The sequence below is a fragment of the Carassius gibelio genome, chromosome B24, assembly GCF_023724105.1.
Source record: "Carassius gibelio isolate Cgi1373 ecotype wild population from Czech Republic chromosome B24, carGib1.2-hapl.c, whole genome shotgun sequence".
Classification (NCBI taxonomy): domain Eukaryota; kingdom Metazoa; phylum Chordata; class Actinopteri; order Cypriniformes; family Cyprinidae; genus Carassius; species Carassius gibelio.
The window spans coordinates 5,335,630-5,350,297 of record NC_068419.1 but is presented as its reverse complement, the minus strand read 5'-3'; the positions used below and the strand labels follow the sequence as shown (position 1 = coordinate 5,350,297).

Below are 14,668 nucleotides of genomic sequence, written 5' to 3'. Positions count from 1 at the left end.
TAAAAAACGTCATCGCTCTTACTTCACACTGAGCTCAGTGTTCACACACCCTGTAGGCCTGTTTCTTCTCTGAGAGTTCGGTTGATGTTCTGATTAAATTAGTCAATTTCCCTCGAAGCCTCACTCATGACCATCCTATGATTCTGTTTGTGTCCTGTAAAAACCTCTGGAAAACGTTCAGCTCTGACTGAGCTGCAGCTACGAGACTGAGAATAATCATGCGTTTCTCAAACTTGCTCTTTATTGCTATTGTGACATTAGGAACATCTGAATTCTGCTCTGCTGGACCTCTTCATGCACAGTGCAAAGTCGAGTGGTAAAGTACTCATTTGTGTTACTTTTTTATAAAAAAAAATAATAATAATAAATTATAAAAATGCATTAATGAGTATGAAATCTTTGGCATTAGAGTTGCATACAGAATTTAACCTTACCTTTGAGAAGAAACTTAAATAATGCAAGCGTATTTGTTTGTTTTATAATCATTAAATGTATATATACATGTATATATATATATATATATATATATATATATATATATATATATATATATATATATATATATATATGACAAAAACACAAAACAATTACTAAAACTAACTATATAAAATATCACAATAAAAAATAATTCAAACATTAATAAGCTATAATAGTATCCATGTGGTACTAACACATGACTAATTTATTTTTAAGGTTTGAGGTTTTGACTAGTAACCAAAAAAGTTAAATCTTAAATCTTTAAGTTTAAACTGTTTTGTTTGTAGAAGTACATTTCCATTGATAATTTTAGCTGTTTAATCACAATTTTTCTCTGTTAATTTCCCACTATTTAAAATATTTAAATGTTATAATGTTTACACAATATATAATGTATTTCATTTCTAAGTATTCTTATTATAAATTAATTTCAATTAAAATTTTGTAGAAAATGCATAGTATAAACTATAAAATAGTAATTTTATAGTACAATAGTATAGTTCTACGGAGCCCCGCACGTGCCATGCAAGAAAAAATAAATAAATTGTGCGCACAATGTACTAAAACGTGCACACGATTAGTATTGTGTTCGCTCGATTTGCTAAATCGTGCAAATTGAGGGAACGAATTAGTAAATCGTGCCCACGATTTAGCCTTAAATTTTTTTCCTGCGTGGCATGTGCGGGGCTCCGTATAGTTCTATAGAATTAGAAAGTAGATGTGGAGTTTGGGAAAAGGCAGTTTTTAAGTAGTCAGTGCAATAGCTTCTGTATCCACTAGATGGCAGCAAATATTGTACGTACAACAGTAGATTGAGAACTTGTGTATGGCTTTTCCCAGGTATTTCAGTCTCCCTTGTAGGAGTGTATATGAGGCTCTGGTTGCACAAATTAAAAAGTGGAGGACAGTCTCTAACTGTGCCACGGGAGGAGAGAAATGTCTCTACAAGGTGGGTGATTTCATGTAAAGAGATGCATTTAAGGTATGTATCATCAGTGTAAATTACTTTCTTTTTCTCTTGTAGTTGCAGTCTGCATCTGTGCACTTCATATCAGCCAAACACACAACTCCAGTGAAGAAATACGTTGATGACATCAACTTCAGACTCGTCTCCTATGGATTTTTCACACACTGCCAAGTATCTGTAAGTGTTTATATCAAAACAATCATCTAAATTTGACTTAATTTATATAAGAATATCCCTTTTGACCAAGCAAATTACCTGTTTAAACTATTTCCCCAGGCCATGTCAGTGTCAGAGACCTGGTACGCTGTCACAGATCACGGCACCAACTACTGTAACCTCTACAACTTAATGGAAGGTAACTCTGGAATAAACAGCATAGTGAATTTGATTGAAATATTATTACTGCAAAGACAAAACCAGCTTCTGAGGTGTATTGTCTGTGTGCAGGAAGTGGACTTACTGAAGCTCCTGGATACAAAGAGATCACCAGTGACTTCCTGTGCACCCAGCGCTCATCTGCGAACTGTACTGTGTACTAGCTCGGAAACAAGACTTTTTATATGCACATTTTTATGTTAACTTTTATGGCTTTCAATTATCTTTATTAGATTTGAGGGCATATGTCATCTCCTTAAAATTGAAAAAATAAGATTTTAACCAACATACGCTTTCCGAGGAAAGTGAAAGCTTTAATAAGCCTTATTTTAGGAAATACAAAAACAAAAAGGAAACTGCACTTAGGCATATCTAGGTGTTTTTTTAAGCTGGCTTCCATTATGTATTAATTGCAGAAGAACTTAATAGTTTAAAAATAAAACTTATAGTTCTAATGTTGTTGTTTATTGTGTATCTCTTCTAAAAAATAAATAAAAAAAAGAAATATTCTGTTTTATTCTCTGCTTAAGTTTTGTGCTCCTGCTCTGTATTTTCTTCCTCATTCAATACGGATGAGGGTGACATTTCTTAGCACAGTGTTTGGAGACAAATATAGCAGTTCTCAATGGTGTTAGGCTCAGTGTTCTGCACGGACATTTTCTCTCTTAAGGGCAGCAATATGCTCCGGTGGGTGCAGCCATCCATCATGAATGTCTAGCTCTCATCACTGAAGTCCTTCTGGCTGATGTCATCAGTCTCTGTCTGCTGCAGTGCCGCTCTGTCGCCAGAAGAGGGAACTGTTCGATAGGTTTTTTTTTTTTTTTTTTGTAAGGTTGGTGCAATGTTGTGATTAGGTAAATAATGTTTAAAAAATATATATTTTTTTTAATGTTTTTAATTTTTTTCACTATCATGACTAATTTTTTAAAAAATAGCGTTCTTTGAAGCATACTTTTTTATTTGTTTTCTCAACCTTTTTTATTTGTTATTATTATTTATAAAAATGTGACTTCCTACATAAATACTGGTGGTCAAAAATGTAACCCATGCATTCAATATTCAGGGTTGACAAAAGGTAAAATATGAGGTTAACACTAGTACAGCAGTGAGGAGAGTTCATGGAAGAGATTGGATAGTCTCTTGAGTGAAAGACTGAAATGGTCGCTCTCAGGTGTGAGAAGTTTAAGTAGCTGAAAGAAGAAAGGTACTCCATTACAGTCCAGAATATTGCAGAGATTTTTCACATTTACTGAACCATTACTGTAGACTGAGAGACACAGTATTAAATAATGTCACACATGGAACCCACACAAACCTTTTATAAAACTGCAGAATCTGTTGATCTGCGACAGGAGGAGTAGACAATACTGTGCCTGATGTAAACAAGAGATATACAATTAGGGAAAACAGCGGATTAGCTCAAATTAACATTCTTTGAAGCTAGATCAATTATATCTTTTTCATTTTTGGTTACTGTCAGTTTCTATTTTTTTTCCAACTGTTATTTCCACACTGGGAGCATTTTGAATCTCTCTCAGAACCGAGTTAGCTGAATTTAAGCACTCCAGCCCTCAACATAACGAAGTATATCATTGATGAAAGGGTGCACAATCCTTTCAAAACCAATTAAAGAGGCCTTAGCCCGCAGGGGTGGTGAGTGAAGGGCTGACAGGAGACCACAGAGGACCTCAGAGAGGTAATCAGTGCCTTGCTTTTGAACAATATTGAAAAGCACAACAGTATCGCACAATAAATCATGTTGAGTCACCTGCACGGTTCTCAAGGACAAACGGGTCGTCTCCTTAAATGCACCCTGTGACATGTTAACCTTCTGTCTGCTGTCAGATTGTTTACTTATTTACAGTGTGTGTCAATGGCAGCATGCCGCTTGTTATTAAAGCATGATATTAAAGCATTAGTTATTAAAGCTAGTTATCAAACCACAGTAGCACTGATGACGGTTCAACATTAGATTTTCCTTGATAATTATATTAATAAAATTGCACAATTGTGCATTTTTTAATGACAAAATATACCATTGGTACCACTTGTTGTTTGTATTTTTTAGTTTTTATATTAAAAAAACATTTTGGTTTTTATTTTTAAAATTACTTAAATGTTTTATATTTAAAAAATATGATGTTTCTTAAACAGAGCTAAATTTGAGTAGTTTGCACTACATTGCATATTAATTTAAAATATATTAAAGTGGTTTTCTGGTATAAATTAAATTAAATTAAAATTCATGCAACAGTAATTTTGCATTTAAATTTACATCTACATTTGTAGTCGGTGCCTATGTGTCAGTGCAGTGTTGTAGGGGTCCAAACACTGAACCTTGTGGCACCCCAGTGCTGAGAGTACAGGGTGAAGTAAGCCAGTCTTTCCAGCTGACTAGTTTCGACCTGTTACCCAGATAGGACTCCAAGACATTGAAGTTGCACCTGAGGCACACCTGTGTGTTGTGTTATTGATGCTGGTCAGGTTCTTTTCACATGACGTGAATATCAACTCACGTCTTTACCACACCACTTTTGCCCTCCAATTTGGCCTTCTCCTATTTATACTTTATAATACCATCATCTGAAAATCTGTCCTGCACAATCAGACCTGCATATGTCGTTATACTATCAGCACAGATTAAATTCTACTAGCATCATGGAGCGGCATGCATATCCCGAGGACACATAGGCAGAGATCGCTACCTGACAGCATTAGGCCTGTCTCCAGCACCCCTCTGACATCTCTTTCCCCTCACTAGGCCTGTCATCACCAATCTTGTCCCCTTCTCACAGGAAAAAATTGCAGGGAGAAACCCAACGTGTTCTGTGATTGGGATGTGTGAACTTGGAATGTAGACCACTAATTTGTTGCACCCAATGTCCCTTGAACTTAAGATAAACTGGTTTACTTTTTCTTTAGTTTGTCATAAATCAGTTGCTGACCATTGCCATTTTTTAGCTTTTTATTCTATTACTTTAGTATTATTTATTTTCTTGCTGCTTTATTTGAATGTATTTATTTATTTATTTATTTATTTATTTATTTATTTATTTGACTAAATCAAGTGGAAGCCTATTTCTGTGACAAAAGTAAAAAAAAAAAAAAACATGGTTTGGTAAATCTTACGTATGACATAAGTCATGATATAAGTCATAATAATAAGAAAAAATATAGAAATTATAAGAGTAATAATACTGGCCTAAAAGGTTGAAATTATGAAATACCATGTCATAATTATGACATAAAAAGCTAAATTAGGAGATACTAAGTCATAATCATGTCAAAAAGTAAAAACTATGATAAACTAAGTCATAATTATGACAAAAAAAGTCAAAATTAGAAGATACAAAGCATTATACTGACATTAATAATGACTTAAAAAGTTGAAATTATGAGATACTACATACTTATGACATAAAAAGCACAATTAGAAGATATACTAAGTCATAATAATAATATTAAAAGTTAAAACTATGAGACAATTAGTCAGTATGATAAAAAAATTGAAATATGAAAGTATAATAATGACAAAGTTTTAGATAGATAGATAGATGGATAGATAGATAGATAGATAGATAGATAGATAGATAGATAGATAGATAGATAGATAGATAGATAGATAGATAGATAGATGTCCTATCGCATAATCAGGCAGTACTATGTACATTGAGAGGCTTTGAAAGGATTTTATCTTCTCGTCCCAAGAATTGATCCAAGCTTGTCCTGATGGGTGAACAGCTCCTCTAGGTGGATGAGTCGAACTGCCCAATCTCTCCTGGCACTTTGTGATTTATGACCTTTTTGGTGACAAATCGTCTATTTTATGTCACCAACTTTTCATGTAATTTTTTATCTCAATTTAAATTTTTCATGTTCATTTCGACTTTCTTCTTGTAAATTTGACTCTTTCTCTCATAATTATGACTACTTCATAAATTTGGCTTTTTATCTCATCATTTTGATGTTTTATCTCATAATTATGACTTTTGTAAATTTTGCTTTATCTCAAAATTTATTTATTTACTGAAACGTACTTCCATTATAATTTTAACAATTTAAGTTGGGAAACTGTGAAAAAATGGGGTCGCAAGCCAGATTAAAACACAATTACCACAGCTAACATCAGATCATATGCACAAATGCTAATCTACATCTTACACAGCTTATGTTGTAATTTTTAGATTCAAATAAGACCAAACAAAATGGTTTAAATCCCCTTACTTTTAAAAAAAAGCCTGATGTCTGTCCTTTGCCACTGATTCATGTGAGTGAAGCATCAGTAAAATGTCTTCATGAGGTTCTGCCCGAATCAGCCTCCATCAGAATGCTCAACAGACTGTCTATTTAAAGCATCCAGCCACTCATTTGCAGGGGTGGTTTGCCTGTGATATTATTTTCCTTTTAGATTCTCAGTGCATTAATGAAATCCTCACTCACATGATTTCATTTTGCCTGTGCGCTAATGGCAGAGGAAGTAATAATTACATTCAAATATTAATTTGGGCCCGGAGACAGAACCATGAATCATTAGCGCTCACTATGTCAAACACAAGCGCCTGTCCCTTTTCTTTTCCCAGTCTCTGACCAGATGAATTAAAATGACAAATAATTGCAATTCCCTTTGTGGAGGGCATTAAAAAAAAACAAAAAACACTTTTGGTAGAATTGGTTGAGCAAAGAGGGCGAGTGATGAGACTCATTTGTTATGTGGTGTTCTGAACACGCTCAAGCTTAATGACGATGAAGAGAGACAGAGATCAAGGACGATATTGGGATCGTAGTAATGGCCGTGTGATAATCGCCATGGAGATGGAGCTAGGACTCAAATGTGTCGGCTGTTTGAGAGTTCCGGTGATGTTGAGAAGGTGGGTGAGTTAGAGAGAGATTTTGGGTTAAAATGATAAGAGGAGGAATGTTTTATTGCTCAGACGTTGCTCATTTAAAAACCAGGAGGCTTAATGGAGTTGAGTTGTTTCATTTGAGCATCAAATGTGTCTCATGTTTCTACTGTAATAAAATAAGTGTAGATAACATATTTGGAGTTGAATTCATCTTTTAAGAACAGTTTGAATTCTTTGAGTCTTTTTATTGCATATTTTAAGGGTGTTCAGTAAATGTGAACACAGTTTGAGACTCTTGTGTGTGTGTGTGTCTGTGTGTGTGTGTGTGTGTGTTTGTGTGTGTGCATATTTTATAGTATATTATTTAATAATCCTCAAAACAGACACTTGTATTCAAGATGCAGCCTATGAAAAAGTCTTAATATCTTTCTAATAATCCTAATATATCTAATATATGTTTTATTAAGATAATATATATATATATATATAGATAGATAGATAGATAGATAGATAGAAAGAAGCGAGCAAGCAACAGTTGGAAAATTTTCAGTGTCAATGAGGATCAGCAATTTTCTTTCTATTTTGGCTGAACTATTCCTTTAATTCATGCAGAATAATTTATGAGCAATTGCCAATGTGCCCTTGAGCAAGACACTTTAAAACCAGGTTTCTCCAGTGCGTTCATTTCATTTGCTAAGTGTATTGTAAGTTACCTTGGATAAAAATGACAGCTGTATGACTACTCAGGTACCACTTACAAACACGTGTCGCTGCTTAAAGAGAATACAAAGCCACGCGACGGCATTCCAACAGTTGCTTCAGCTTTAAACACATACTCGAGCTCAATGTGTTCAACACAACTCAGGTCCTTTAAAGAGCTCTCGTCCTAATTAATTTACTGTTTGCAATGCCATGGGATAAATCTATAACCTGACCTCCCCAACAAAGAACAGCAGCCAATTACTGTTACATGTGTTTTCAGTATAACACCATGAACAAGTCTAAAGTGAGCATCTAATTGTGCGGGTGGACAGGACCTTCACTGTGCCATTTAATTGAATGAAAAAGAACCATTACGACCCTGTGATGTCCAACAAATGCTCAGGGCGGATCACTCCAGGTTGTTTTCGAATGTCCTTTCATGACATGAATTTAGGGCTTGTTTATTATTGCTAATTTACCTGATTATTAATTCTGATAATTGTGAATGCGCGATTTAACTGACTGCCTCTCATCTCTATTTCTCCTCAGATCATCTCTTCATCATTCTCTCATGTCTTTGTCCATCACAGTGGATCAAGGCGCTGATATCCTTCTTTTGTCAACATGCTGGTGTTTAATTTAATTTAATTTAATTTAATTTAATTTAATTTAATTTAATTTAATTTAATTTAATTTAATTTAATTTAATTTAATTTAAACGTTAAGTTTTTGTTTACATTATATATGTATGTGTGCTTTGTATTTTTATTATTATACACACACACACACATACATACAGTATATATTTAGAAAATATTTACATGTTTATATATCTATACTTTCATATTTTATATTATATATAAATATATTTATTATACAAACATAAAATTTTCCTTAAATACATACATTCGTGTTGTTTGTCTTTATATATACATAATAAATAAACACAGTATACACATATATTATGTAAACAAAAACTTTTATTTTGGATGCAATTAATTATTTGACAGCACTAATATATATATATATATATATATATATATATATACACACACATTTAATATTTTATGACATTTTTGAAAGAAATACTCATTTCAGGCTTTTTTTGTTTTAAAAAATGTTATTACATAGCCACTACCATTGCTATGGTGATGTTATTTTTTGCTACTTATTTGCTGCCAGTGAATATATATATATATATATATATATATATATATATATATATATATATATATATATATATATATATATATATATATATATATATATATATATATATACATACATAAATAATAATCTATTTAAAATTAAAATTTTGCTTCTTTTAACACTACATGGAGTGACATGCATTTTGAGTTTATCAGGATAAAATAAGACAAATACATTTTTAAGAATTTTTATTTTCCAAAGCAATCTTAACAGCTATAAACATGAATTCTGCTGTCACAAAAAGTAATTTGACAATTTAACATCGTGGCAGTGATGTATGTCTTCATATGTGTACAAAACACATGCACAGATGAGCCTGCAAGGCCCTGCGCCCTTTATAGCGCTCTGCCCCGGGACACACTGACTCTCTCTTTCACTCTCCCCCGGTCCATAATGAAGAGACACAGAGCGAACCATAATCCTTTACAGTGCTTTGCAAACACCCTGGACCACAAACAAACCCCAGCTCCTGATTGGAGTGATGTATTATGTAATAAGAAATTGATGCCAAAGATCACATTGAGAATGACAAAGCCGCTGCGGTGCCCTTCAAATAACCCCATAACCCATTCAATTTCTTTACTTCTCCCTCTCTTTCTCCTGTGGTCGTTCTCTCTGTTAATCTAAGGTGAGTTATGAAGTCACTCTCTTCGCACCCCGAGCCCTATAGGCAAACGGACGCTGTATCAGTGCTTTAAATACAGGTCGGGAGGATAGACAGGAGGAGATGAAATAAAGAATAAAAATGAGCGCCGTGGAACTGTCATTTTTCAGTCCTCGACTCAGACCTGGGAGAAAAGGGCCAGTTAGATTTATGGGACCCCCGTTAAGACCAAGCAAGGCGATGGGAGAGATGGAGAGAGAGATCAGCGCTTGACATTTATTGGTGCAAGGGGAGATGTGCCGAGCTGTCAGGCATTGGGCGGCTCCACGGCCCGGTTTGAAGGTTATGTGAAGTCCCACTCATTAAGAGACAGACCCACTGACAGAAAGCTAATCCTCTGTGGGCAGCCTCCTATCTCAGACCGAGAGAAGGCATTGTCTCTCATTGGTGGCGGGAGAAAAGGAGAGAAAGAGAGCGAGGGAGGTTTATTAAGACATAAAAGAGACTTCTCAGGCCTGCCATTAGCGCTTCATTCTGTCAGCTGTGTGGTTGTAAGTACAGCTGATCAGAATAGACACTCGTTTCAGGAAATCTTTCAAAAGCCTTCACACGAGACCAATCAGGCCGATCAGTTAGATCAATTAGCTGTGGTTGCTAAGTCAAGCATGCACTACCAATCTAAAGAATTTTTAGAGAAAGAAATAAATACTTCAATTCAGCAGGATGTATCAAAAGTGGCAAAGACGTTAATAATGATACAAAAAAAATTCTACTTCAAATAAATTATTTTCAACTTTTTTTCAAATAGAAAATACTTATTTTAAGTAAGGGTTCTTTTAAATTATATTTCACAATAATGCAACATTTTGTGAAATATAATTTCAAAAACACAAACATTTTTAATTTAAAAATATTAAACAAAACATTTGTGATATTTTTCTAACCTATTGGACTACTTCAAAAAGTAAAATTCTAAAACCTGTTAATATGTTCACTGTAATTTACTTAACAAATAAAACAATATATTAAAACTGATTTTCCATGCATAACGGGATTTTACTGATAAATTAAAAAAACAACCCAGCGTTTTTTGCTGTGTATATATATATATATATATATATAAATAATTTAAAATCCTTATTTCATAATGCCAGTACAGATTTAGATATAAAACCTCACCTCAGACATGATTCATGTGAATAGGTGGGACATGAGTAACAATAAACCATCAATTATTCATTATCAATAACCCAACAGCCTACCAGACGTGACCTTTATTTGGTGGATGGTCAGTCTATCTTATTAGCACTCAGTACTTTCTCACAAACTCTCTTTGTCAGAATAAAAACAGACAACTGGCATCATCAAATAATCAAACTGTACTCTACAGTTCTCCAGTATTAAAATTATGCAACATCAACATACAGCATTTGACAAATTAAAGGATGATTCATTGGCCTGAGAGAAATATTGTATGTGACATGGACACATAAAAAAATAAACATAACATAGAATAGCTCTCAGTGCATCCAGCTGGACATAGATTGAGGAAACTGTGACCTTTAGGAGCAGGAAGACAGAGTTAGTCGTCTGAGTTTATTGTACGGTCAGTCCTGATGACTGGTGTGATGTCATTATGGCACATTTTTCACGAGTCTGAATCTAAAGCCTATCAGAGGGATGCACAGACCTTCAAGGGAAAGTCCAACCATAAATACAAGTTCAGGTCCCATTGACTTCCATCCATATGGAAATATTTGGTTACCAGCATTCCTCTGTCCATAATATTACTTTCTCCAGTGAAAAAGTTGATGGCATCTGAATCAGAAGAGAATTATGCACAACCCAAGCACCGTTAGAAAAAAAACAGTCCAAAACCGTTCAAAGCAGATACGTTGGATTTTAATATGAGAGGACAACAGTAGAAGGACTTTTTCACTGGAAGAAATCTTATTATGAATTATGGACTCATATTTGGCCAGACAAAATGGTTTACAGTTAAAATGCCTTGTTGGGTATGATATTAATCAAGATAGTAATCTCTGATATTATCTAGATTATGTAATCAGATTCCAAAAATAAAGTACTTGTACTATGTTCATAACCAGATTACAATTATTTTTCTATGGTCACATGATTACATATTATTCACACAATGGCAGTAAATGATTCCTAATTTATTGACTCTGTCTAATTCTTGTTCTCTTTTACATTTTTCTGTGCGTCATACCATTTATCTTTGACTATATTCAAAATATAGAATGGTCATGTAAATGCATTTTCAAACATGTTTCTGAAAAAAAAAATAGCACCCCTCAGGCAATTAGACCATGTGTGATGTTATTATGCAAGTTACTAAACACTAAAAAGAAGTCAGAAAACTACTTTAGAAATTAAAATCAATAACCTAGAGTTTTCATCAAGTAATCTGTAATCACTAACGGACTACAATTTGTAAGTAATCTACCCAGCTCTGAGGATGAATTTGTTTTCTACAAACACTTCACAAGATGTTAACCGATGGACTGGAGTGGTGTGGATTACTTGTGGATTATGTTTTTATCAGCTGTTTGGACTCTCATTCTGACGGCACCCATTCACTATAGAAGATCCATTGGAGAGCAACAGAGTGATGCTAAATTTCTCCAAATCTGTTCAGATGGACAAACACACTCATATACATTTCTACACATTGTAATGGTGTCAATTTCCAGCAAATTATTTATTTTTGAGTAACTAACTATTCCTTTAATCCCCCAACCATTTTAATTCCGTTAAATGTTGAGTTGTTTTGTCTCAGCAGAGCACATGTGAAGTTCACCGTTTTCTGAGCTCTCTAAAAGCAATGCTGTTCTCCATCAGATCTGGATGGCTTTGTCCCTGTTCAGCAGCCGCAGAGAGTCCACAGAGGAGGAACAATGGGCCATTGATTTAAGGTGGGCCGACTGTACGCGCTGCTATTCCGATGCGGTGTAACCGAGGCGATTTGTCACCAAAAAGGTCATAAATCACAAAGTGCCAGGAGAGATTGGGCAGTTCGACTCATCCACCTAGAGGAGCTGTTCACCCATCAGGACAAGCTTGGATCAATTCTGGGGACGAGAAGATGAAATCCTTTCAAAGCCTCTCAATGTACATAGTACTGCCTGATTATGCGAATAGGACAGCTATCTATCTATCTATCTATCTATCTATCTATCTATCTATCTATCTATCTATCTATCTATCTATCTATCTATCTATCTATCTATCTATCTATCTATCTATCTATCTATCTATCTATCTATCTATCTATCTACCTACCTACCTGTCTGTCTGTCTGTCTGTCTATCTATCTATCTATCTATCTATCTATAGCATCAAAGTTTAAAGCTTTCAAAGTTTTTTAATTGAATTTCAGTTTTATTTTCCTTTTAATTCTGCTTCCTTGCATTTCAATTTAAATAGCAGTTTTGCACACCGTTTCTTACCGCAGAACCTGATTTTACCAAGTGAGACATGTTCCTGGGACAACATCGTTGTTGACCCTGGAACAACATTGTGATTAACCAATCAGATTTGAAGAACCAGTTTATAGATTTTGTGAAGTTTATGCTTAAAATCAGTGTTTGGTGCTTGTACATCAGTGTCATTCATCTATCATTTCCTCTGATTTTAGGGATTACTCATGGTTAAGGTTACGTTTAGGTGTAGGGATATGGTTAAGAATATATTTTTGGAGTAAAATGTTGTTCCAGGGTCAACAAAAATGTTGACCTAGGAACACATTGAACGTCCAGTGTGCTATTTTTGTATTATTTATATACTATTTTATTTGACTTATTCATTTTTACTTCAATTCCATGCTTTTGTCATTTGTATTATTTTGTTGTTCGTATTTCTATTTGCCTGACAGCTTTCATTAGTTTTAGTTATTAAGTATAGTAATTTTTCCAAAACAAGAAGGCAAATTATTGTTTTTTGTTTTTATTTTTAAAAAAATCTGATTTTATCCATAGCAAATAATCAGTTTTTTGGATAACTCAAAAATGCATTCTACACACTTTCAATTTCTGTCAGTATACTTCATAATTCTGTCATCATTAGATGTCTGATATCACACCGGCCTTGGAGAGATAGGAAGCGACATCACAGTTCACATCTACCACGGCGGTCCATTATGTGCGATTTTCTAATGTCAGACCCTAAAAGCACTCGGACCCAAAGCTCTGGGCTCTTTGTACAGTCCTGACAATGGAAAAGTGAAGAGCAGCATGTCTATCTCTCAATCTCTCTCAGCTCACCGACACACAGTAGACCCCACTATCACAGGAATTGACTCTTTAGAAACCCCGGATCCATTCAGCTCTGAGTGAGATATCATTTCGCAGTGACTGTGTGTGGCAGGCGGATACATAGCGGGACTAACCTTAGAGCACAAAAAGGCTGGAGGTTATTGCACGGGCCGATCTCTGACTGCTTTGATTTGGCCATGTAAAGAATAACGTCTGCGAAGGGCCTGAGATGAAAAGAGTCAAACAGGGACCTTCTGCACTGATGAATGGAGCTGGAAGGCTAAAGAGTGAATGCGTTTGTGTTGGTGGCTTTATGAAAGCAAGACAACAGGTACCTGAGAGGATACGGAACGACAGCATCGTAAATCAAACCGAGACACGTTCCCCTCCCCAACCGCGACTACACATCTACTGTTCTTTCTTCTCGCTCATTCCATCGAGCCTTTGAGCGATTAGCATTGACTAGACTCGGTATCCATCATCAAAAATTCATATTGTTACTTCTGTAAAAGATACTTCTCTAAATACGTTTGCAAAGAATTATGGGTAATTCCTCTTTCCTTTTCAACCGACATTCCTCTCTGTAAATGTGTCATCTCTCACCTTGGTCTTCATTTTATCTCAGCGTTAACCTGAAGGGACAGGACCGTCCTATCAGCATGCAGGGACAAGGGCTAGAAACACTCCATCCATCTCCACATCGAGATTTAGTACTTCATAAACCATTTCCTCCGGAAGATTCACTCCCCGCGCCACCGCGGCAGCTGCCGTTTTCGCACGGATGCTTTGGAGCGAAAGAGACGTTGTATTGTTTCTCACTCCCCTTGTCGCAAAGGTTTATAGGGACTGTAAAACGGACACAAATGGGATGTGCCGTGTCTGTCAAAACACGCTTTCTTGGTTTTGACGGCCTTACAGAATCTCGTGACCGTTTGTAAAAACAATTCCTATGTCACGGCGGATGAGATACGTGCTGTTTTGAAACCCGTGTTTTCTTTTTGTGCTCTTCAGACTGTTATTTGCAGAGTGATTGAGTTAAATCTCCCACGGGAACAGCGCAATTAACAAAGGGAGCTGGACCCGAGGTCATCAATTAATACATAAAATGTTAAACACAGATTTGGATGTGGAGGTTTGAGTGGACAGAAAAAAGGGGAGAGGAGAGGAATAATTAAAGATGAAATGAGACTTAAATAAGATAGAAGACAACAGGAGA

General features: G+C 35.1%; 2 protein-coding genes across 3 annotated transcripts in view; one reads left to right on the top strand and one right to left on the bottom strand.

The window, feature by feature from the left end:
- The window catches only part of cubn (cubilin (intrinsic factor-cobalamin receptor)), a 226,603-nt gene that overhangs the window by 111,410 nt on the left and 100,525 nt on the right, over positions 1 to 14,668 (bottom strand). Inside the window, exon 67 of one of the 2 annotated variants that reach the window (XM_052596759.1) lies at positions 8,548 to 8,566. The exons of the other annotated variant lie outside the window; for it this stretch is intronic. The gene's annotated coding sequence lies outside the window, so the exon portion shown is untranslated. Of the gene's footprint in view, positions 1 to 8,547; positions 8,567 to 14,668 lie in introns of those variants that run through there. 2 annotated transcript variants of the gene reach the window in all.
- LOC128013649 (uncharacterized) lies at positions 142 to 2,274 on the top strand. Its single transcript, XM_052596773.1, has 5 exons — positions 142 to 316; positions 1,318 to 1,426; positions 1,502 to 1,621; positions 1,721 to 1,799; positions 1,892 to 2,274. Exons 1-5 carry the CDS (start codon positions 219 to 221, stop codon positions 1,981 to 1,983), a joined length of 498 nt encoding a protein of 165 aa, XP_052452733.1. The 5' UTR covers positions 142 to 218; the 3' UTR covers positions 1,984 to 2,274.

Excerpts from the sequence above, each read along its gene's own strand:
- LOC128013649 (XM_052596773.1), top strand. The coding sequence starts at position 219 with ATGCGTTTCTCAAACTTGCTCTTTATTGCTATTGTGACATTAGGAACA. Across the intron at positions 317-1,317 it reads GCACAGTGCAAAGTCGAGTG|GTATTTCAGTCTCCCTTGTA; the intron begins GTAAAGTACTCA and ends GGCTTTTCCCAG. Across the intron at positions 1,622-1,720 it reads TCACACACTGCCAAGTATCT|GCCATGTCAGTGTCAGAGAC; the intron begins GTAAGTGTTTAT and ends CTATTTCCCCAG.